Below are 25353 nucleotides of genomic sequence, written 5' to 3'. Positions count from 1 at the left end.
TCTTCTCTTCTCTTCTCTTCTCTTCTCTTCTCTTCTCTTCTCTTCTCTTTTCAGACTACATTGGTTAGGCATCTGATGCAAATTGTCTGGTTTTAAGAACATCTGCAAGTAATCCACCTCTCTATTTGTACAACTTGTCATATGTTGCAGTGCCTTAGGACTAGGAAAAAAGTTGGATTCTGGTGGACTTTGGCCTCAAGTGTGAAGACTCTCCACTGTGACTTCAGCATGAGGGGCCAGGTTCTACTTTCTGTTATGAACATACAAGGCTAGTACAGTTAAGAGAAAAATAGTGTCACTGATGGTTTACAGTGGTGAAACTGAGAATAGCATCTGCCTGTAAGTCTTTCAAACAGACACTTTTCTTCCTCTCAGTGTTTCAGTAAGTGGATTCAGCATCCAATTACATCCAATTACACTGAGCCTATGAAGATGGTAACTGAAACTAGTCATGGAAAAGGATTGTAATTTTTATTTGTTTGGGTTTTTTTGTTTGTTTCCAGGAGTAAGAAATTCCTGAGCATGATGTATGGTGAATCATAGACATTAGGATTGGAAAACTCCCTTTAGGTCATATCCAGCCAATCTCTCAAGGGATAATTCAGGATATTTTTATATCCTGTTATACAGCAGGCTTTCTTTTAAAAATCTATATCCATGAAGTATTCAAATGGACACGTATTAGTTGATTGTAGAGCATATGGCTGTGATCTTACCTTGTTTCTCACAAGTCTCTGCTTTAAATATGAGGAAATACAAATACAGATTTGCAGGTTCCTGCAAATGTGGATATTTTGATAGCTTCTACATAGCTTGTGCTTTGGATATGCTAATATTAAATCTGACTGTTTATTTACTTAGTTTCCTTTGATTATCATTCTTAGTTTTAATACCACTTGCCCTCTAAACAATTCATCCCCATCTGCTAGACATTTGCAAGCTGATGTAACAATTCCTCCCTTTTTCAGTTGTACATCCTGTTCGAAGCTTATTTTATTGCTCTACAATAGACTTCTTCCAACTTACCAATACATTTTAGAAGATATATGTGAGATTCCAGGCTAAATGCAGTAAATCCACATGGAAAAAGATTTCTACATCACTTTATCTCCCTTGTACAATATGTGGCATATTTGTATGTAATCCACAATTTCCTTGGCATGCCTTCTGAGATGAAGTTATCATGAGGGCATAAGAACTGAATTAACCCTTCTGTCAAAGTTCAACAGTAGCATGTCAAAACAAAATGATCAGTCCCTTTTTCTCCAGTGATTGCCTGAAGAATCCTTCTGTTGCTGATCCATTAATCTCTTTCAGTAGATCATGCCAAAGGTATTATCTTTGCTAAATAGAAAAATGTGTGCTTCATGTAATTTGTCTGGAATTGTTAATGTCTATTCATCACACTTAGTCCTGACATATTCAGTGTATGTTTTGTAATGTAATTACTTGTTGCAAGTGGTTTTACAGTGACTGATGGATTCATTCAATCTATTTCATATGCAAACATTTAGTTTTATAGTGAGGTTCCATATTTTAATGAAAAAATGCTAAAGGTTCAATTCTGTTACTTTTCAGTGGGCAAGTTTCACATCTTTGGATTTCTTTTCTTTGTGCTAAGCCCATATTTAAGCTATTTTCATTCCATCTGATCTTAACACATTTAGCTTAGAAGCCTAAATTCAGATTTTGCGTTTCCCAGATTTTTTTTTAGAGCTTGTAAAGCAATAGAAACATTTCCAAAAGCCGGGCAGTCCACGTAGAATTGATGTAAGTTTTCCTCTGCTAAGTTGCAGCATACAGCAGTTTACCAGTAGTCTCAGGGAATTTTAGTTGGTTCTGCAGAAGGACAAGACCTCAGAGAAAGGAGTGAGGCACAGAAGTGGGCAGTGCCAATTATAGCAGTTGTGAATGAGAAGGTCCCTGCATTTGGATCAGACTCTTGGCCTAAATGCTACATTAACATTCCAGGTGAAAAAACTCTGAATGATGAAGTGCTCTTTTCAAAACTTATTGTGACATTAAAAGTAGGAACAGATGCTCATATTTATACAAGACAATTTAAGAGACAGCAACAAAAGGGAAACATAATCTGGATTCTCATCTGAAAAATTTTAAATGTCTTATTGTTATCATTATTATTATTAATAATGAAAATAACAATAAAAATACCTCCCACTTACATGTCATTTCCTATGAATAGATCTGCATTGAAAAAGACAAATATCATTGCCATTTTACAGAGAGGGTAACAGGAGAAAGGGCTTATCCCAGTAAGTCATCCAGTAAGCTAGCTAGTGCCTGAACTTGAAAGTAAGTGCAGGTCTTCTGAATCTCTCATTCATCATGGCTAATGAACTTGGAAATCCTTCTGAAATGCTTTTTGAAACCACGTTAGGTATGTGGTTTTGAATGTGAAGCAATGGAAATATTCAAGGTTACTTGTCTCTTTTGAACTTTGATTCTTCTTTCACTGTGATTCTTGTTTTCTTCAGTGGTTCTCTCTTGCATTTAATCTGTTCTGCTATAGTAGTTAAACCTTCTGTCCTCTGACTTCCCAAACTCACTCTACTGATTTTTGACAATGTGTAAGTCTCTGCCTGAGCTGTCCGCATTTCAAGAGACTGATGCTTTTTTGTTTTGCATTTCTGAAAGTGAAGAGAGAATGTGGCACTGGCAAAGAAGTTATGCTCATTGTTCTTATTTCTTTTGAAAAAGAGAGGGAAACATCAGTAAGCAGAATTTATTAATTAAAATTGCACAGATGGGAAATATTATCTTTGGTCCTTTTGATGAAAACAGCACGCTCTGTGCTATAACAAGACTTACTTGAATTATTAAATTCAGCACACATACTCTGTCTCCTGGCACCTCACCTGTTTATTTGCCCTATGGAACGTCCTTCCTATAACCTTCTTCGCTGGGAAATTCTTCTGCTAAACAGGCGCCTTTCTCAGTCAGATGGACTGGATTCAAGCCAAGTCATTGGTGGGGTTGCAGAGGGGGAGGTTCAGAAAGAGGTTTTTCAGCATCTCGTTTAAGAAATCAACAACAAAAATATGCATGTGCAAAATGGAAACTGATGGTTGGTTTTAATTATCTGCTTATTTTTCAGTAATGGGTACGTGGTAGATATTGTGCTTCTCTAGATGCATTCAGCAAGGGACCCTGCTATTTATGCAAGATGTTTTTGAGCACCACTGTGGGCAAAAACATGTGAAACACAAGTTTGACTGAAATAAGTCTGACAAAACACTGGCCATGTAAAAAGCTTTCTTTATTCTTGTTTTTACGTCTCTCTTTCTAGCCTGATACTGAAATTTTCTTTAATGAAGTCCTATTGTCCTGCATGGACAGTTGTTTTCTCAAAGCACAGTCACCATTACTGGGATATTGTCATTAGTTTCTTATCTTGAAACAAAATAGAAACACAGCTTTTTTATTTAAAACAATAACAAACCCTACACATTTAAAAGAGTTTTCTGTGACTTGCATACAGACAAAGCATAAAATGACAAGTCAAATATTTTCCATGTCTCCCTAGATTATAAATACCTGCATTTGGATCTGAACTTTAGGCCCTTTAGAGGCTGAAAATGCTTCAGATAAGAGTTTAGCAACTCCCTTTACAGCTGTTGAACAAGGGGATCTAAATTTCTAACAATACCATTTCTTCCTTGTTTGATTTTACAGGCAGTCAAAGACTAGAGGTTAACCTAAGTTAGAGGTCCTAGAAATAGATACTGAAGAGTTAAGTGGACAGAATCTTGACTTATCTTTGTAATGGATTAAATTAATTATAAACTCCTTTCCTGTGTACTTGGGGAATGGCAAAGTGCTGGAGTCTGAATCTCCCTCACCATTTCTTCACTTGATGGGATGTATCAGAAACACAGTAGAATAGGACAAGGATAAAGAAAAGTTCTTGATACTAGCTGGTACCCTGACATCTATTTGCCTTGCCACAACTGTTATCTTATGTTATGGCAGCATAAGAGAACTTTAGTCAAAAGCCAATGCTTTTCAGGAGTCTTTGTTTTGGTACTCCTTGGTTTGAACACACATCTGTTTCTGTTCTTCTTCATTAATATTGCATTTTTCCCCCATATTTCATTAACAGAAAAATTTGCTTTTCTGAAACAAAGAAGACTCAAAGGTGCAGAGAAATTATGTAGGGCTCTCATGTAGCAGTGTTTTCTACTACAAGTGATAAATATTTTCTAAAAACTCTTCAATTTCTGCCTCACTTGGCATAGTCATTACATTATGTATACTCTGAATGTCACATCTTGTGACCATTAATTTGATTTTTTTTGTCTAATTGAACAACTACAAAGTTATAATAACTTTACCCTCACAGTATTTCTTAATTATATGCAAATATAATAGTGTGGATGACCTGGTGTTTTAATAGTGCTGATGGAATAGGTGAACTGAGTCCGTGGTATTTTTGGTTACTCAAGGGCTATTGCATGGATATCTGTTTTTACACCATTGGCACTTTGGTCTTCACACTTCTGGAACATTGTTTAATATTATTATTATGGTCATTGGAATTGGGGAGAAAAAAAATATTGACAGAACAAACAATAGGATGAGGCCTGTAACTGTGAAAGCTTTGTGTAATTATCTTTGTACCCGTCAATCCTATTTGATTCAGAACAGCTAGCAATTACTGAGTTTGATAGAACCCAGACCTATGTGGAGTCACATGAGTCTCAGTCCTATGCTGTTCAATTACTTTGGAAAATAAGCATCTGTAACATTTGTATTCAGGCAAACAAACATAAAACAAGAAGTAATTTGACACAATTTTAGGATTAAAAAAAAAAGGAAAAAAACTGAAGTCCAACAAACAAGAATGTGAAATTTTGTTAACACAACCCTAGAAAAAATGCCATCAAATTAGCCATATCCAGAGATCCTCTTTGCTTTTAATATCATCTCTTCTTTGATTCATGGCCACTGCACGGTTGAGATAATCTAATGTTTCTTTCTGTTTAGGGTAAATTGTGTAATGGAGTCTCACAAATACAGAATCTGAGTTGTGTTTGTTTTGTTGTACATATGGCAAAAGATAACCTCATACAATGAGCAAATAAAATTTGGATGAAGTACCACACACTTATTCTCATATTGGAATAGTTCTTCTGCAGTACATATTTGTCTGTAGATTTAATTTCACTGTTGTGTGAATGCACACTGAAGTTAGATATGGAAAAAGACCACCCATAGTGTTGAAAATGATCCCTTTGAAAGTGCTTGCCTTTGAAAGGTTGACATTTTCCAAAGATGAGAAGCCTGTCCCTGAAATTTATGAGCATTCTTGAGGGATTTGTAAGGGAGAGGATTAGGGATAGTGAAGTCTCCATAGGAATTGAAAACATGCAGCATGAATAGACACCTAATTCATTCCACTGCTTTCCTTTTTTTTTTTTTTAGGCCTGTAGAAGATTAATGAGCATGTTTGAAAACAAATATTTAAATAGTAATGTATTATTATTTTTTAATGCACAATAATACTTCAAGCAGCAAAAAAAAAGGGGATCCTTTTTATGTTCTAAAAAGTAGAAATACAATCCTTGAACGCTTAACTAAAATAATGAAACAGATTCAAGTCACATATCCTTGATTTGCTTCTGGAAGTCAGAGCCAGCATTACACTCGGAGCAGCAAATAAGAGTTGGAAAGAAGGGTCCCATTCTCTGGCAAGCACTTGTTGGATGACACAAACTAGGAGTTTTGAAGGATTTCCTGAAGAGTCAGAGCACTGGGTGTTCATGCTTGTTCTTCCATTTCTTGCTTCAAGATCTTGTTATAACATTGTTGTGGATCACTACCACCAACCTCCCTGTTCAGGCAATTGAAGAAGCATCACCACCCACCACACACCAGCTGAACTGCTTAAACGAGGACATATGTTTAGTTCACTCAACAACTGATATGTGAACAGGCAGACTAATCCTCACAGTTAGGATCATCCTTAGTCAGTAATAGAGTTCCATATTATGTTATGCAGAAAAATTCTAGACATGTTTTGAGGAATAGTATGTGAGAGAGACGTTTCCTATAGGAAGACTAGACAAAGTAACATTTTTGAGGAAAGGAAAGAATTTTAGCCTCATGGATAAAAATCATTCCATCTTGCTTGACCTTAAAGCTGAAGTGCAGGAACAACTTGAGGTATCTGGAGAGCCAGAAGCCCCTGGAAGGTGATGGCAGTGCGACAGAGTGGCCAGTGTTTCAGGGAGAAGCAAACCTGCAAGGACCAGCCAATAGCAGTTACACAACTTGATGTTAAATGCAGCAGCTAATCCTCAAGCAGTATAATGAATGTAACTGAAATGAACACTTCTCCCTTTTTATGGGAGATGAGGATTTGACCTGCAGTCAAATACTCTCCTTATTGTGTTGAAGTTCCTGACCTCACCACCTTCTGCAAGCATTTTAATTAAAAACTATATATATTTTGAAAAGGTTCCTACAGACCTTACTCATCTGAACAATTTATTCTGTTTTCAGCAGGACTGTTCATGTGAGTAAGAACTGGAGTAGATCCGTGCTTTGAAGCAGTTGTGTGTGTCTCTGATCTTATTTATCAAATATTGTTTAATGAAGCTTAGAAGTCAGTTTAGGAGACATATATAGGAAGAACACATTTCTAGGACAAAACTGACTATTCCTTTTTGGTTTTGATCTGCATGTTAAAACATGCATGCTTGTGAGACTGAGTCTTTTCATCTGTGTTCTTCTAATTTGCCATCTTTTGTTTCATCTGCATATTTCCGTTCTTGATAATTCCTGTTATAAGTATTTTTGTAAGCTTGTAAAAACATTTCTTTACTTTTAAGCCAAGAATTCACATAAAAGTGAAACTGTTGTATAAAGGGCTGTTTTGAAAAAGATATTAGCAAAGTAATGAGTCAGGAAAGTTACTTAATTAGCCAGAGACTTGCCTCAGAGAAGAAGAAATTCTCATTGGATAAAATAATTGATTTTGTACTCATATAACACTCCAGATATAATTTCTATACCTCAGTAATAATAAAACTCCCACTCATTATCACTTTTGATGCTGTTTACTTTTTTAGTTAGGTCCACTCTGTTAACCTGGCTACAAGATGATAGGGGATCCTGTACTTAGAATCATAGAATGGTAGGGTTGGAAGGGACATTTAGAGATCATCTAGTTCAACCCCCCTGCAGGAGCAGGTTCACCTAGATCAGGTTGCATAGGAACATGTCCAAGTGGATCTTGAAGATCTCCAAGGAAGGAGACTCACAATCCCTCTGGGTAGCCTGTGCCAGGGCTCCGTCACCCTCACAGTGAAGTGGCCTCACCAGGACTGAGTACAGGGGGAGAAGAACTTCCCTTGACCTGCTGGCCACAGTTTTCTTGATGCATCCCAGGATGCCATTGGCCTTCTTGGCCACGAGGGCACATTGCTGGCTCATGTTTAGTTAGCTGCTCTTCAGCAGTTCGACCCCAGCCTGTACTGGTGCATGCAGTTGTTCCTTCCCAGATTCAAGACTCTGCACTTGTTCTTGTTGAACCTCATGAGGTTCCTCTCTGCCCAGCTCTCAAGCCGGTCGAGATCCCACTGAATGGCAGCACAGCCTTCTGTTGAATCAGCCAGTCCTCCTAGTTTGGTGTCATCAGCCAACTTGCTGAGGGTGCACTCTGTCCCCTCATCCAGGTCGTTGATGAAGATGTTGAACAAGACTGGCCCCAGAACCCATCCCTGTGGAACTCCACTGGCCACAGGCCTCCAACTCGATTCTGTGCCACTGATCATCACCCTCTGGGCTCTGTCATTCAGCCAGCTCTCGATCCACCTCACTGTCCACTCATCCAAGCCACACTGCCTGAGCTTTCTGATGAGGATGTTGTGAGAGACAGTGTCAAAAGCCTTGCTGAAGTCAAAGTAGATGACATCTGCTGCTCTCCCCTCATCTAGCCAGCTGGTTATGCACTCATAGAAGGCTATCAGGTTGGTCAAACAGAATTTCCCCTTGGTGATACCATGTTGACTGTCCCTGCTAACCATCTTTTCCTTCATATGTTCAATGATAACATTCAGGATGAGTTGTTCGATCACCTTTCCAGGGATGGAGGTGAGGCCTGTAGTTTCCTGGGTCATCCTTCCTGCCTTTTTTTAAGACTGGAGTGCCTGTCCTCCATGATTGTTCAAAAATGATGGAGAAAGGCGTAGAAATCATGTCAGCCAGCTCCCTCAGCACTCTAGGATGCATCCCATAAAGACCCATTGACTTATGAGCCTTAAGCTTGGCCAACAACCTCTTCCTCTTCCACCCAGGGCAAGTCCTCTGCTGTCCTGGCCATCCTATTATCCTTGCTATTCCAAAAATATTTATATCTACAAAACATTAGAATTTTTCTGTTGTAAGCATTCCAGTTTCCACTAACACTCACTGCTAATGCTGAAGCATACGGGATTTAGATGCCATTGTGGTAAATGTAGCAATGGGAAGATATTATTTCTATAGGTTATATCACTTATTGCTATATAAACCTCTTGAAAACTACCTGGGTTTCTAAACTATCAAGGTTTCTTTCATTCATGTGCCTATATTAGGGAGGCAGAAACTGATCTTATATTTCTATGCACGTATATTTGCATACTTGGCTGCCATTCCTGATTTTTCAGAAGAGTGGCATAATGGCAATGCAACATCTGTTTAGCAAAGGATACATAAAATGTGATGAAATAAAGGTCAGAGTGTCACAGAATCACAGAATCACAGAGTGGTTTGGGTTGGAAAGGACCTTTAAAGGTTATCTAGTCCACCCTCCTTGCAATAAACAGGGTCAACTTCAACTGGATGAAGTTACTCAGAGCCCCACCAATCTGATCTTGAATGTTTCCAGGGTTGTGACTACCATCTATTTGGGCAACCTGTTTCAATGTTTTACCACCTTCATCATAATATTTTTTTCCTTATATCTAGCCTAAATCTACCCTCTCTTAGTTTATAACCATTAATCCTTGTGCCATCGTAACAAGTCTTACTAAAAAGTCTGTCCTCATCTTTCTTATAAGTCCCCCTTAAGTACTGAAAGGCCACAATAAAGTCTCTCCAGACCTGTGTCTTCTCCAGGCTAAACAATCTCAACTCTCTCAGCCCTTCCTCAGAGGAGAGAGTCTCCAGACCTCTGATCATTTTTGTGGTCCTCCTCTGGACCTGTTCCATGTCTCTCCTGTGCTAAGGACACAAGAGCTGGACACAGCACTGCAGATGGGATCTCACTGAAGCAGAGTAGTGGGGCAGAATCCCCTCCCACATCCTGCTAGCCACGCTGCTTTGGATGCAGACTAGGACACACTTGTCGTTCTGTGCTGTGAGCACACACTGCCGGCTCATGTCCAGTTTTTCATCCTCCAGTACTCCTAAGTTCTTCTCTGCAGGTCTGCTCTCAATCCCTTCATCCTCCAGAATCCCTTCATCCTCCAAATGCAAAGATGCTTGTCACCAGCATCCTGCACAGTAGTGATTCCATCTACTGTGAAAATAATAATCAGAGCTGTAGTTAGAAACATTCCATTGAATGGAAAAAAAAAAAAAATAGTTTTTAGCTTGGATTTTAGTTTTAGTGATTTATCAAAGATACAAACCCAAACAATTCAATGGGGGGAAAACCACTATTATTTTCAACTTAGAATTCAGTGACAGGAAGTAGCTAGTAATAAATATCTGTTGCAGCTGAATATTAAAACCATTGCTGGTAGAAATAAGATTTATTTGTTCCACAAAGCCATCTACTCACTGTTTTTACTCTACTATTTACTACTGAGGAGGCTAAGATTGTTAAGGGATACTGCAACTTAAAAGCGCATTGTACAACAGGAGGATGATATCTATATCAGAACACATAAGTGTGAGGTGAGAAGATACTGCAAGATATTCACTCACCTCAAGGGATGCAGGACACTTCCATGACTCATTTTATATCAGCATATATTAATTTTTAAAACCACAGTTGCACTGCAGCAGCTATTAAGGAATATATATGCCTGCCTGAAAACATGAATTCCGTAAGAAATAGTAGATACAAGCCTAAATATACATAAAACTATCCTTGGTTCTTTTGCTGGAGTTGAATCTGAAAGACTGGGATGAAGCAGTCAGATATATGTATATAGATAAAAGCAATTACTCACAAATCCAAAGGCTTACTGTAGTAATGCACATCTGAAATAACTGATAGGTTTAAGACTAATATTTCAGGTCAGGAGAATAAAATGAAATAGAGTAGAATAGAATAGGACTATATCAGTTGGAAGGGACCTACAACGATCATCTAGTCCAACTGCCTGACCAATTCAGAGGTGATCAAAAGCTAAAACATATTTTTAAGGGCATTGTCCAAATGGTTCTTAAACACTGAGGCTTTTGAGCTCTGGCCTTCAACCAATTCTTCAGACAGAGCACCATAAAGCAGCTCATCCTACAGATGGACAGCTTGTCCAGAAGGATGCTGTGAGGGACAGTATGAAAAGTCTTCCTAAAATCCAGAAAAACTCCATCCACCTCATTCCCCTCTTCCACTTTTCCGGTGACCTGATCATAGAAGGATTTCAAATTAGTTAAACAGAACTTTCCCTTTGTGAACCCATGTTGACTGCGCCTGATGATTGTATTATTCTTTAAATGCCTTTCAGTAGTAACCAGTATAATCTTCTCCATAATTTTTCCAGAAACTGAGGATAGACTAAGAGGTCTATAGTTCCCTAGGCCTTCCCTCACACTCTTTTTGTAGACTGGAATAATACTGACTAGCTTCCAGCCAGCAGGGACCTCTCCAAACTCCCAAGACCTATGGTTGATGATTGACAGGGGTCCTGCCATAGCTCCTTCAGAACTTGGAGGTGCATCCCATCAGGCCCCATGGACTTGGGAGTCTTCAGAAGATACCACTGGTCCCTTACAATTTCAGTGTCCACAAAGAGAAAGTTGCTGTTCCCACACTTGTGCTCCTCTGACTTAGTGGATCGAGCAGCCGAAGTTCCATCATTATTTCTAAAGACTGAGACAAAAGCTGCATTAAATGCATCTGCTTTTTCTTCATCCTTATTAATCAGGTGACCAACTTCAACAGGTTTCAGTCCAATGTTTTCCTTAGACCTCTTCTTGCTATTAACAAATCTGAAACAACTCTGTCCAGTTTCAACTCTGATTGAGCTTTGGCCTTTGTGTCTTCTCCCTGCATAAAAAAAATCACAGCTCTGTGCTCTTCTGTGAAAACTTACCTTGCTTCCAGAAATCTTAGCATTTCTTTTCCCCTTGAGCTCCATGAAGAGTCCTCTGTTCAGCCAAGTTGGTCTTCTGCCCTTGTTATTTCATGTGCCACACTGGAATTGCCTGCTTCTGTGCTTCTAAAAGGTGATTCCTTTTAAAGGTGATTGACCATAACTCATGACCTCCTAAGCCCTCAAAAGCAGATTTCTAGGGTACTCTGCTAAATAGCTGCCTGTATAGTTTGAAGTTTGCTCTCCTGAAGTTCAGAGTAGCAACTCTGCTGTCTTTTTTTCTCGTTACACTGAAAATTTTAAACTCAATCATTTCATGATCACTGTGGCCAAGACAGCCACCTACCATCACATCCCCCACAAACCCTTTTCTAATCACAAATAGCAGGTCTAGGAAGGCATCTTTCCTAGTTATCTCAATGAGTACTTGTCACAAGAAATTATCTCCTACAAACCTCAAGGATTTCCAAGACTCACTTATTACAGAAGTATGATGATCCCAGTTGATGCCTCGGAAAATTAAATCTAGCGTAAGGACAAGAACTACTATTCCAGAAATTTCTTCTATAGAATAACTCATCAGTACTCACCTCCTGACTGGTAGCTTGGTAGTAGACACTCACTATAGTATCTTCTTTGTTTTCCATCCCACAAAATCCCTACTCAGATGCTCTCCATCAGGTAGAGATCTGGAGATCCCTCAGGTGATGCCATGACAACCCTTTGATTACTTACTGCATTCTTGTTGATATGCACTTCCTCGATTCATTCTGGTTTAAAGCTCTTGAGTATGGAATACTCTTGAGTGTGAAAATTCTATATATTCGATTTCATACAGAATATTTAGAATATTAGTAGATAAGTATACTTTCAAACTTTCAAAAGGAAGACAAAGATTTGGAAGAGGCATCTCTTAAAGGAATCATTGTTTTTTTCAGTTGTTTCTTTTTAAAGAATAACAAATGAAAACAATTGCTGCTGTTATTGCATACTTGACGTAGCTGAAAATATTTTACATATCTGGACTGTGAAGTACAGGGAATATATTATATTCTAATCCAATAAAAGATTTTAGGCTCAGTTTGGTTAGCTACGCAGGGGTGTTTCATGTCATTTGAGATCGTATGAAGTCTCTTACCTGGTATCATTGCATAAAAGCACAGTCTCCTGTTGATCTCATCTAGTATTCCTGACCTAAACTCACTGTGGTTTTATAGCTACTGCAGAGTAAAGGGTTCCTTTTCATTCTGATCATCTAAGATATGATCTTTCTGCTGTAAGAATATTGCAGCTGCAGTACATTACCTGCCTATAACTTAAAGCCAGATATTTCATGATTTACCAAAGCTATCCTGGTCTGCTTCATCAGCAGTATATAATAAGCCTTCAGTAATGTTTGTATCCTGTAATAAATAAGTGATCTTATATCTTTTTTTTTTCAAGAATAAATTTCTTCTCCTCCTGTCCCTGTGAAATTCTAACGTTTTATGTTTCTCTTTATTTTTAGGTTGGTTGTTACTTAAAAACCCCTAAATACCCAATTTGGCTGGTGTGCAGTGAAAGCCACTTCAGTGTACTTTTTTGTTTGGAAAAGGATTTACTAGGTGACTGGAAAACAGAGCGAAGATTTGATCTATATTATTATGATGGCTTGGCAAACCAGGAAAAGGAAATACGGTTAACAGTGGGTATGTACAACTCACTAACTCTTCATTCAATCTCTGGTGGTGGCAACAGCATCACAACAGAAAGAAGAATCCAAAAATACAAACAATTATGATGTAGGGCATTAAAGATTATATACATACTTGTTTCCTAAGTTCTGTAATTAGTTTTGGTGATTAATTGGAGATTAGATTTCACAAGGAAATTTTGAGGGTAAAGTCACAAAAGGGTTAAATTTGAGCATGTGCTACTTTATACAGACTGATTAATCCTTCAGTGACACTGATTTCCAAGGAACAGATTGTGATCTGGCCTACTCATACTCTCAGTACAGTAAACTGTGTTTAACTGCTCCCATTCTCTACATCTTCTTATATCCTACAGCAGAAAGTGCAAATCTCCTGTTCCTCAGCTCTACATGCTGTAAAATGAACAGAGAGGGTAAGGAAGCATGAAATCCTTTGCCTCCAAAACGAGCTGCTTCAGAGGATGGCAGTAATCTACTAACAGTCTGGTCTCTTATCTGCTTGTAAACATACCTGGAAACACAAGCATACAAAAGATCTTTCAGCTTCTTAAATTCTTTCAGGAAACCATGCCAAATTATGCATCTGCTTTTACAGTAATTATGTGTAGAAGGCATTTGGACAAGACATAGTATTCTGGTGCTTAGAAAGCTCCCACATATTGCCATATTAAGATCTTTTTGATGACCAAATTCCTATTTGCTAATAATATCCTACTTATCTTTTGTGTTTTTTTTACTTTGATATGTCTAAGCTACCTAATTAAATTCCTTTTCAGTTTTAAGGAGCCACTCTATTGTAGTCCACTCCTTGAAGATAAGATACCTGTGTTCCTTGTCTGCACATACATTCTAATTCTTGGACAGGATGAGTTATATACACAGGTGTTGTATGTTCCAATGTTGCCTATCATAGAATGGTAGGGTTGGAAGGGACCTTTAGAGATATCTAGTCCAACCCCCTTGCAGAAGCACGTTCACCTAGATCAGGTCAAAACTGTTTATATAATGGGATAGCTAGGGTCTTCAGCATCTCCCAAGATTTCATTGCCTTTCTGTCTCTTACTTATCCTCATATTTTAATTAATTTTGTTTTCATTTTGTTGTAGTGGTCATATTATATATTGTCAAAAAAAAGAAAGAACTTAACCTTTATGAGACTATGATTGCCAAGTGGTTCTCCCATGGTCTATCACAAATGAAAGATTCTCTGCAAGTGACACAGATGGTATAATTCAGCATAGGCCTAGAGAAATAGAGACACATTTTCTACTGTGTTGTACCATATGATCCAAAACAGGTGTCCTTGTCAGTCTTTTCATCATTAATAAATCAGGAATGTTTCCATAATCCAGACCTACTAATCACTCTGAGATTCCTGGTTGAGAGAATGCTCAGAATGAAAAAAAATTTCTCTTTATTGTATATTTCTCCTCAAAACTAAACTTGCATTGAGAGTCAGATATCTTTTTGTTGCGACTATAGCCTCTTCCAGGGCTGTGTCTTAGTAAATCTTTTGTTATCTGTGAAATTCTGCAAAAGGCTGTAAAATGCAAATAATTTCATCATTCCAGGGAAATGCTTTCTCAGCTCTGGCTCCACAGTAATCCTCTGTTAGATCTGGGAAAAAAAATGACACTTTACATTCAAATATTAACATTAATCATACCTCTAAACCAGGTGGAAATATCAGAATGCTAAGTATTACTGGTATTTCCATTGCGAAAATTTCAACAAGCTGTGATGGTTATGCAGTGATACTAGAGATATGTGAGTTCCTGGTTGCTGCACAGCTACATGTCACTGATGCTGGTTCTTTGCTTTACTCTAGCAAGAAGGTGAATTCCTTGATGTATCTTGTTAATAATTAGAAAGATTACAGTCAAGATCACATTTCAGGAAATCCTGAAGAAATTACACTGGGCAAGAAAGACAAAAAAAGATAGGAAGAATTACATTTTGGGGGTAATAGCAATTGCCACTTTGTATTGAGGATTTGCCCTGCTTCTTCTGCATAGAACCATTTGCCAAAATTTAGACAAGACATACAAAATTCTTTCCTAAAAGCTGGTAATGCTTGCTAGTGAATTCAGTGTTCTATCCTAAATAGATGATTGTTCTTCAGTCCTTTCCGTTGTTGTAGAAATTTCTGATAGACAGAGAAGGAAAACAATCCAGTGTAGCTAAATTAATATACTCTCTACAATTACCTGAAAGGGGGTTGTAGTGAGGTGAGGGTCAGTTTCTTCTCCCCAGTAATGAGTAATAGGACAAAGGCAAATGGGCTCAAGTTGCCCCAGGGTAGGTTTAGACTGGAGATGAGGAAGAACTTTTTCCCTGAGAGGGTTGTCAGACACTGTCCCAGGCTGCCCAGGAAAATGGTGGAGTTGCCATCCTTGGAGATATTGCAAAGCTGGCTAGCTGAGGTGCATGAAACATTTAACACAAGTTCTTAGTTAACTAACTTAACTAAATGTTCCTTTCCTACTCCAGTAAGATACACCTTTTTTTCCTATTCCTTGTCTCCAATCAAATCTTCTGGTTGGAAGAACTCAAGTCTAAAAATGGCAACATTAAGCACATTGGGAGTGACTGGGAAAGGCAGATATTCCATATGCCCTATCCTGCTACCAGTACTATGTTAACAACAGTGGGTGATGCTTCTCACTATGAGAGGATCCAGAACATCAGTATCAGAAATTCCTAGAGGGGTCCCAATACTGTTGGAGACCTCTAATGAACCATTAGACCAACTTGAGATTTGGGCAGAGAGGAACCTCATGAGGTTCAACAAGGACAAGTGCTGAGACCTGCGTCTGGGAAGGAACAACCCCATGCACCAGCACAGGCTGGGGATTGACCTGCTAGAGAGCAGCCCTGCAGAGAGAGACCTGGGAGTCCTGATTGATAATAAACTAACCATGGGACAGCAATGTGCCCTTGTGGCCAAGAAGACCAATGGCATTTTGGGATGCATCAAGAAGAGTGTGGCCAGCAGGTCGAGTGAGGTTCTTCTCCCCCTCTGCTCTGCTCTGGTGAGGCCTCATCTGGAGTCCTGTGTCCAGTTCTGGGCTCCTCAGCTCAAGAGGGACAGGGAACTGCTGGAGAGAGTCCAGCGCAGGGCCACCAAGATCATCAAGGGTATAGAACATCTTTCATACAAGGAAAGACTGCGGGAACTGGGGCTATTTGGTCTGGAGAAGAGGAGATTGAGGGGAGATCTTATTAACATTTACAAATATCTAAACGGTGGATGTCAGGAGTTTGGGACATCCCTCTTTTCTATAGTAGATAGTAACAAGACAAGGGGTAATGAGATGAAGCTGGAACACAAAAAGTTCCACTTAAACATAAGAAAAAACAATTTTACTATAAGGGTGAGCGAGCCCTGGCACAGGCTGCCCAGAGGGATTGTGGAGTCTCCTTCCTTGGAGGTCTTCAAGAGCCACCTGGACATGTTCCTATGCAACCTGATCTATGTGAACTTGCTTCTGCAGGGGGTTGGACTAGATGATCTCTAAATGTCCCTTCCAACCCTACCATTCTATGATTCTATGATTATAAACTTGTGAATATTAGGATAAAAGAGACACTTTGAAACTTAAAATGTACTTCTAAGTTTCTGAGAAACTTGGAGAAAATTGCTAGTTCTTTATGTACTTTTAAATATTGTCCCTTCCCTAGTACTCCAGCCCTTACAGTCATTCACACTCTTCTGCCTGGATTTATAACAAGATCAACAAGCAAGGAAGTGCCAGGTTCTCCCTATGACATGAGGAAACCAGATATATCTGAGACTAGCAGCTGTGAACGGAAGAGCAATTGCCTTCCATCCTGTCTGGATCAGTCTCTCTGAAGCAGACCTATATTCTACACCCTATCTTGGTATCATTTGTTGCTCACAACCTACCCATTGGCTGGATAACAGAAAAGAAAAAAAGAAAAAAAAAAACTGGTCTGCTACAGTTTAAAATGTTATACTTCAAAACAGGAAACAGCTGAGCAGACTGACATCTAAGCTGGTTGCAGGATGTTTTCTCTCTGGGAAGTTCAGTGACTACTTTCACTGTTGACAGATCTAATGTCTGAGACACTGACCTCTCTGTTTTCCCTGGAACAGTGCAATTGCCTCTGGGTCTCAAAGGAATGCACAGAGCCGATGGTAACTTTCTTATATCCAACACAACTCAATTTCTCCTGTCTGTGCACTGCTTTATTGACAGTCAAGGGACAGTCTTCCAGGGTAAAGGAATCTTAACCCAGTTTGGACTGAACTTGGATTTTCCCGTTCAACTACTGCTGTGTACTGTGTTTGAGTAATTAAAATTGCTTTATTAGTGGTTAAAACATCAGGTGCAAAAGAAAACCCTGTCAGCCCTCCAGCATATTTTTTCACCTTCTAATACATGTTTTGCTTGAAACTATCTCTATTTTAGTAAAATAACCTGGCATGTGTCTGAACACTGTCTACAATCATTCTTACTGTTAAGTAGTCAGAACAATTTGCCCAAGTTTCTGGTTCAGAACAACTAATACTGGGCACAATCTGAGGATCATTCCCAACTACATTTGCATTCAGCTACCTCCTTTCAGCCTTTGGTTTGTCATTACATGAACAGGCAGTAGGCCATGAGCTAAGAGGGTTTAAGGGATGGCAAAACAGTCAATGATCAACACTCCATTCTAAGGTCAGCTTCTAAAGCCTATGATATTTGCAAAGAGCTGTCATGGTATCCACTCTGAGCCTTACTGGTCCTATATGGGACCATTCTGCTCAGATGTTGTTAATGAGGGCATGAAATGTCATTCAATTGCCAGCAGTGCTTCCCTTCCAGGGTTTTTCAATCCAAAATGGATACATGCTTATTGTGGGCTAGGACTAGGAGATGCACAGTGAGTGGCAGTCAGTCCCTTCCATGGATGGATTTCATAGGAGCTACTGTGGTATTCTATATAAATAGAAATATACTAATAATGTCTGAAATGTCTCTGCAGACACAACTCAGATGTGTACTGAAGATAAGGAAAATGATCTTACTCCCCCACTTGAGCACTGTATTAGGACAAAGTAAGTGAAACTACTCTTATTCATACAGATATGTTCAGTTACTGATGTAAATAGTAAATGTTAATGTTGACGTGGGGTAAAAAATGTCGCAACAAGTAATCTTGCCAAATGACTACCTAAAAATAAAAAAGGCTCTGAGTAGGCTAGGCTATGATAATATGTGTCACACATTTAAATGTGCATTATTGTATTGTATATTTGAAGTTGTTCTTGGCAATTCTTAAGTCATATTTTCTCCTTAAATACCAGGTTAGTGTCTGTCACGTTAGCATTTTCATGGCCATTTTGAGATCTATATGATATTAAACGATGGACTTCTAAGCAATTTATCCAAGTAATACTGAAGTTAAAGAGAACATTTTCAATTTAATGACACATAAAAGAAGCAAAATGGAGAAATATAACTGGGTAGAAAATTCACCTTTATATCAACTCCATCAACCTGACTTTGAAAGCTACCATCTGAATATCTCTGGAGCAAGAATTAAAAGTTTCATTTTCAAATATTGTAATATTTCTTAAATCAGCAAGCCAAGCAGCTTCAGATTTCTTTTGTAATTTCCCTCCTCTCCTTGTTACAGTTTGTCCTGGAAAAGAATACAAAAAAAATAGGGACAGTGGCTGCTTAATAGTGTATTCATGGAAAGCTGCCATTATAAAGTTACAGAAATGTAGAAGAGGCATCCTGTAACTTGACAGTGGTGACTTTAGTCCTGGCTCCCTGCACATATAGATTGTGGTGATTCCTTTGTTCCAGGGACACATAAGCATGACTAAAATCTAAAATAATTTACATACAGCCTCAGAAACCCACGTGGTGGGGGTGAAGAATGCCTGCAACTGATTAAAGTTGCTCTCAGAATATCTTCCATTCCTGGCATTGTATCAAAGTTACACAGTTTCTGTAGTGGTGATGTTTGTTTTTTTTTTTTTTTTTAATTCCCTGCTTTAATGTACTAGAGAAGTAAATTACCAGCAAATTACAGTGTCAGTTTGTTTTTCTTTGTAGCATTTTAGAACTATCTGATACACCCTGATCAGTTTAGCTTCTTGTTTTCAGTGTTCTCCATTTGCTTTGAGCTTATTTATTTAAGCATGACCTTGCTGCTAAAGGTTTTTCATGTTGTATTTTTACTTTTTGTTTTAAGAACTTTTTCTTACAACTGTGAAACAGTATATAAAGGGAAGTAAAATTAAAAACAAGCTAAACAATATTTTAACAAATTGGAAGATAAAAAAAGAAATGTTTTCTGTTATACAACCATGAAAAATACTCCTAAACTAATTTTTAGTCAAGCCAGCAAGCAAGCAAAGAGCCATTACTTATCTTGACCAAGCATTCATGATGAAGCATCTTATCAAAGGTTTCTCATAAAAAAATGCAGGGTAATTTCTCAGGCACTGTGGAGAATTCCAGAGTCTAGACAATCAGAACTGAAAAGATTAATTGTTGTTTCGAAGTGTTAGTTGGAGTTTTTCCTTTAATTCACATCTCTCAATTCTGGCCTAACACATGGAAAGCCTTACCCATTGTTTACCCCAGTACCTGAACAACACCGTCTTGTGATGCACTGAGTTATATGCCAGACATCTGTCTGCTGTTCATTCTCTTATCCCCTCTGAAAGGGAAATCTGCATAAGTAATAGACTGTTTCTGTATTTAGAGCTTTTTGTTATTATTATTATCAGAGGAGATGAGTTGTTTTTCATCTGCAAGAGGAAGAGACTCATGTTTTTAGTCCCTGTTCTAGAAAATGTCAGAAGGGTGAGGTTTGAATTTAAAGCAGGTAAGGCTTCAGATGGCTAGAATGACTGTTCACCAACAGGTATCACTTTGACCTACGGGGTCCCAACCAAAGAGTTGTTACAAGTACATGTGCTTTTATTGTGGCTTTCAGCCTGTGACATCTGCAGAAGCAGCCAGACTCTGACCAAGAGATGTCTGGAATGTGCATCCCTGGGTTGTTTGGGAGATGCCGTGCAGATGTCTTATCCCATTCTTCGCTGAAGAATACTCTTACATCACAGTTGCAGTCCTCAGTATCTGTGCACTGGCAGAAATAACATCTGTTAGCTCTGCCTGAGGGGACTAAAACTTTGATCTGACATTATGATCTAAATTCAGTGGTATATTTTGTTAACCCTCTAGCATCATCTTTCCTCTGTGGTAGTGGGGCTGGATGATTCATTAGTTCATCTGTTTAGCCTTGAAGTAAGGCATCCAGTGGAAATTTAGTGGGAAAGAAAAGAGGAGCACATGGGCATTTCATCCTGAACTATTGATGTGTTCTAAAACAATACCAAATGATTAGTGCAATGAATGTTATTCCAGACTGAGCGTTGTTGGGAGCCTGAACTGCTTCCTCTTGTGTTCCCGTTAACTGCATGACCCTTGGGTGAGGTTGTAGTTGAACCAAATGGGTCAAATATGGTTTTAATGTTGTCAATCTGATAAATTCTTATAGAATCAGCAGGTAGAACCTGAGTTCCATTTGAATTACATTGTATCAGGATAGTTTGGGGAAATGAATTGTCAGGACACTTTTGTTTCTATCTATAAAGAAAAGACTTGTACAATACCTGTGAGACCTGTGAGTAAGTTCCTCAGTGCTTGAAGCCTTTTCTTGTGCAGATTCAATTATTAAAAAAAGTTTTGAATCCATTTCCATAGAAGCAAACAGCCAAAGACTTCTTTTCAGTCTACAAATGGCTTAGTAAAAATGGTTCAAAATTCAGCACAGGAGATCAGGCATGTTGTGAAAGTCACCTTGAATCCTACTTCAAATCATAATTTTCTACTTAAGGTCTTTGTTGAAAGTCTGTTTTTAAAAAGTGAGTTATTTACCGCATAGTGATTAGCAACACCTTAAACCATAATGACAAAAATAGTATCAGCACATTAGTGTTTTCATGAAGTACAGCGTAGTCTCAGAGAGGAATTCATTTGATGCCTTTTGGCCTCTGTGGGGTTTCTGTGGATCTCTCTCAGACCTTGCATCACCCTGGGGAGACACAAGGTAATGCCTTGGGAAAACTCTATACAAAGGTAAAAGATGATTTGATGACTTTACCTGAAAAATACAATAGGAAGGACAAAAGGTGGTGAGTGTACTTCCCACCTGCACTTGGTTGTTCTGCGGATGCTATTCTGAATCTCTGGCAGGGACAGCTCTTACCACTGCTACTAGAACATGACCTTTTAGCTTAAGATGAGCAGCATCACTCTTGTGTATTCCTACTAACTCCTGGGATGAACACAGTCTTTCTGCACAATTTTTATTTTCTCAGCAAAATTTAAAAAAAAAAAAGGAAAAATTTCACAACAACCTTTGGATAGTCACTTCCTTTGAGACTTTGCACAGAATACTGCCTGAATCCAGCTTTTTGTTTTGTTTTACACTTAATTGACTTGGTCAGTGAGAGGACTGAGCTGCCGTACCCCTGTTGACGGATTCTTTCCTCATAGATAGAAAGAATGTGGCACTCTGGCAACTCACTATTGTCTCCACCCCCTCAGCAATGTCTTGCTACTGTGCACATGCACTCTGAGACAGATTTTCAGAACAGATATGAATACTTGATACTGAGAATGTAATAGTGAGTTGTCAGAAAATGTGGACCATGAACTTGTAAACATGGAAAATGCCAAGGACAAGGGTGCAATTAATGCAATGAATGGCTCTGACTTTACAGTAAGTTGACTCACTTCGACCCAATGAGTCCACTGGAGAGTGTCATCCTGCTTTCACCAAGTCTTTGTTTAGATCTTTGTCTTCTGCCCTACTTTGAAGACACTTTTGATGACAGATGCAGGGGTGATACCTTCTTTGCATTCAGTGTTGGTCACATTGCTGAATTGGGCAGCTGAGCAGTAACAGCCCATATAGACTCAGGAATTAAAAATATGAAAAGTTTTTGGGCACATGCGTGTGGACTCATTTGGAAACGTTCTTGGTATACATCTTCAGTGTTATTCTGAAGAAGGAATGAGAGCAGAGAAAAAGCAAAAGCTCAGCATAGGAAAAGCAAAACGTTGCCATTGAAGTGAGCCATTGACTACTGTAGAGGAACCAAGAACAGGAGCAAAAACAGCTGCTAAATGAAGTGATCTGGTCTCAGAGTTCCTAATCAGAGGCCTACCTGTGTGAGAGTGTGCAAATTTCCTAGTAACAGCTGAGACTCGGCATTCTGGTTATATAGGGTTAATTCTTGTACCCATCTTGGGGTTTCCCTAAGGTGTTTGCAACACAAAGGTATTTGTTCTGCATCAGCTGCTGCTGAGGACTCTCAGTTGCCTAGAAGAGATTGAAGGAAGGGTAGAGACTGACCTCCAAGCTTGGGCACCTAAAATTAGAGGGCACAAGTATCTCACTTCAGTTCCTTTTCTTTTCAGAAGATGTGATTAATTATCTCAAATGAGTATCCCAATTTTCTAAGGTTCATTGGGTGGTTGAGGGGTGTTGGGTTACTTTTCCAATGACCTGATTAACTGATGGATATCAAACGATTGCTTTCATTTCTAGGTGGCAAGGAGCTGTTATTGACTGGAATGGCACAGAACCAATCTTGTGACTGACCTGACCTGCACTGTATTTGTGAGGAGAAAAAGGAAATTACTGAATTAGCACATTCGTATTCCCACCGATACAGGAAATAGGACAAAAATTGTGCAATTTACAATGAGAAAGAGTGACATGGTTTGCAGGCTGGAAGTGTTTCATCTCAATCACCTCATGCTTCAGATATTTTATTAAACAACACTTATGCAAATTCCTTGTCACTGCCTTTAACATAAAACTTCTGAGAGTAGCCTGAGTCTCCACCACCAAATCAGGGTTATGGATGAAGCAGTAAAGTTGTCAATGTACCCTTAAGGTCTCTTTCTGGATCCACTCTGTATCCTGAAATTGTTTCAAAACATCTGATGAAAGATGTTGAACCCAGATTTCTGTCAGTGTACATGCCTTCCCTGTACTGCCTAGTTCTTCACCTACAAAACTCCACTGCAAATAGAAAATATCCTCCAAGAAATATATATTCTCTTATTTACCTGATATTAGTAAGCACCATTTTGCACTAAACTGACTGATAACCATATGGGCTTTTCAGATAAAGCCTGACCTATACAAAATTCTTCTTGTGCCATAAAATTTACGATAAGGATTATGATATAATACCTGACTCTACTACAGGAATGTTGTGTGGCTTTTGGCAAACCCTTTCATCTTTTCTATATGGGGATATGTTTGTACTGTCAGCTACAGGTGGACTCAATACTGCCTTTAAGATACATACACCATCCATACTTCAAACACTCAGTTTCCCAGGAAGAGCTTGCCTCAGTGTGAGCTTCAGTGTTTTTGGGAAGTGAAAGATCCCAAGGAGTCAAGGATTCCAGATGCAAAGTCTTTTTTCCTCTTGCAACTACTGTCCACACAGTGCTGTAAAGCAAATATAGTTTGATTTTCCCACCTACCTCAAGAGCATATATAATGTAAAGTAAGATTTTTTTCAGACGCATTTGGACAGAAAGTGTGGAGCTGAAAATTGATAGAAGATTTTTGGAAATAGATTTAACAACAAAAAAAATCCTTTTCTGGATTTTCTAGTCTATATCATTCATTTTAAAGCACTACTTTTAAATGTCAATTTAGAGATAACCTTCCACTCCCTGACAGAACAGCAAAGATAAGAGTTCGTTTGGGGAAGGAGGGAGCTTCCTCGTGACAGGCAGGATTTCATCTGATGCTTTCAGAGGAGAGGAGGTACCAGAGCATGATATATCTTTAGTTTAGAATGACAAGAACTGTGCTCTAGTCTGTAGTATGATAGAGTGAGGCAACCCAAGAGGCTTGCCTCAAATGAGTTTCACCCATGAAGGTACAAGAATTTTTCAGGGTATAAGGAAGAGTATAGATTAATAAATAGAATTTGTTTTATGGTTTGTCTTGGAGGGTAAATGAAGATAAGGAGAGGCCCTGAATTCTGACCCTCTTTGTAAAACAGACTGCAAAGAACTTTGGAGCTCCTTCATCAATAGTTATGGAGAGCAATTTTGCTGAAAATTTCTATAACAACAGAACCTCAGTAAGACGAATTTTTCTTACCTGTTTGCCATTGTTCCCACCTAAATTTGTTCTGCAAAGTCCATTGTCTGGCTGTCAAGTATTTTAGATGAACTAACTCTATATTTGCCTGTGCCCTCACTTACAAAGGCACAAATAAAGCCTTCAGACAGTTTCACCTGCGTAGACTGATTCCACCAAACTGAAGCTCTGGGAACTTCAGTATTGTAGGCTTCTTCCACCATCCTTGCTACTGGAGCATAAAAGCAGTATCTTCCTTCACCAGGGTTCATTGCCAGTGTCCTTACTAGACAAGAGAGCTGGCAGGGCATCTTTCCATAAAGAAGAAATGTATGACCAGAACATTAACTTAGATCTAGTTCTTCTCTGAAAAAAAAGATTGCAGAGCATTACCTCAATCACTGGCTGCATCCAAAAGATGACTTGCATATTTTTACTGAATATAAAGCACCAACAGTTTTCCCCTTATGACATTACAGGGCTTTTTGTGTCAATTGGACAAGGCATTGCAAAATCTTATAGGACAATGCAAAAACCTTTGCACAGATCTGTGTAGAATCACATCCTGTTCCAGCAGCACGCATCTATTTTTTTTATATTATGTTTCCCTCTTCATTGTTTCTCATTTTCTTTTTCATTGCTCAATGAATGTGACTTCCTGAAATGGACAAAACAGTGACAACTTGATAATTGAGCATGAAAAGGCATTTGGTCTGAATGATGTCTGAATTTCATTCTCTTTTTTTCTGTGGCATAAAAAATTACATCCTCTCCTGAAAAGTGACCCTTTAGCTAACAACAGACATGGCATATTGTGGATGTAGATGAATATATAAGACGAGATCCTATTTTGGTAAAATGTCATGCATGCCAGCTTTCTGCAAAATGTATATTTAACTTTGTCTTGTACAGAATGTCCCACAAAATAAAACATTTAAAACAATGGTAATAATAAAAGCCCAGATTTCCTCCTCATTTGTTAAATATTTTATTTACCAGTGGAAAATAATCTGGGAGCTTAGGTTATAAATATTTCATGGGCCTCATCAGGTCAGCAGAATAACAAGTTAGGCCTCCTCTTCTGTGTAGAGGAACTGCAGTGTAGAGTGGGATAAAGGAGCCCGCTGAGCTCAGTGTTGTCACACTGAGGCAGATACAGATGCTTAAACCAACTAGTTTAAAGCAAGAGGTATGGTCTGACTCCGTGTACACATGTCCATTGTGTTCTGTTTGAAACCT

General features: G+C 38.7%; 1 protein-coding gene across 5 annotated transcripts in view; it reads left to right on the top strand.

The window, feature by feature from the left end:
- MINDY4 (MINDY lysine 48 deubiquitinase 4) overlaps window positions 1-25053 on the top strand; it is an 84956-nt gene extending 59903 nt beyond the window's left edge. For 4 of the 5 annotated variants that reach the window (XM_061997301.1, XM_061997304.1, XM_061997300.1 and 1 more), the window contains 3 exons: window positions 12778-12958; window positions 17956-18028; window positions 22552-25053. In XM_061997301.1, the coding sequence (XP_061853285.1) occupies window positions 12778-12958; window positions 17956-18028; window positions 22552-22600 (303 nt within the window). In that variant the 3' untranslated portion in view covers window positions 22601-25053. The remainder of the gene's footprint in view (window positions 1-12777; window positions 12959-17955; window positions 18029-22551) is intronic. The other variant, XM_061997302.1, reaches the window with a different exon arrangement.
- The last annotated feature ends 300 nt before the right edge of the window (window positions 25054-25353 follow it).

This window comes from Colius striatus, chromosome 5 (genome assembly GCF_028858725.1).
Source record: "Colius striatus isolate bColStr4 chromosome 5, bColStr4.1.hap1, whole genome shotgun sequence".
NCBI lineage: Eukaryota > Metazoa > Chordata > Aves > Coliiformes > Coliidae > Colius > Colius striatus.
The sequence above is the reverse complement of the archived record's forward strand: the minus strand, read 5'-3'. Positions and strand labels throughout refer to the sequence as shown.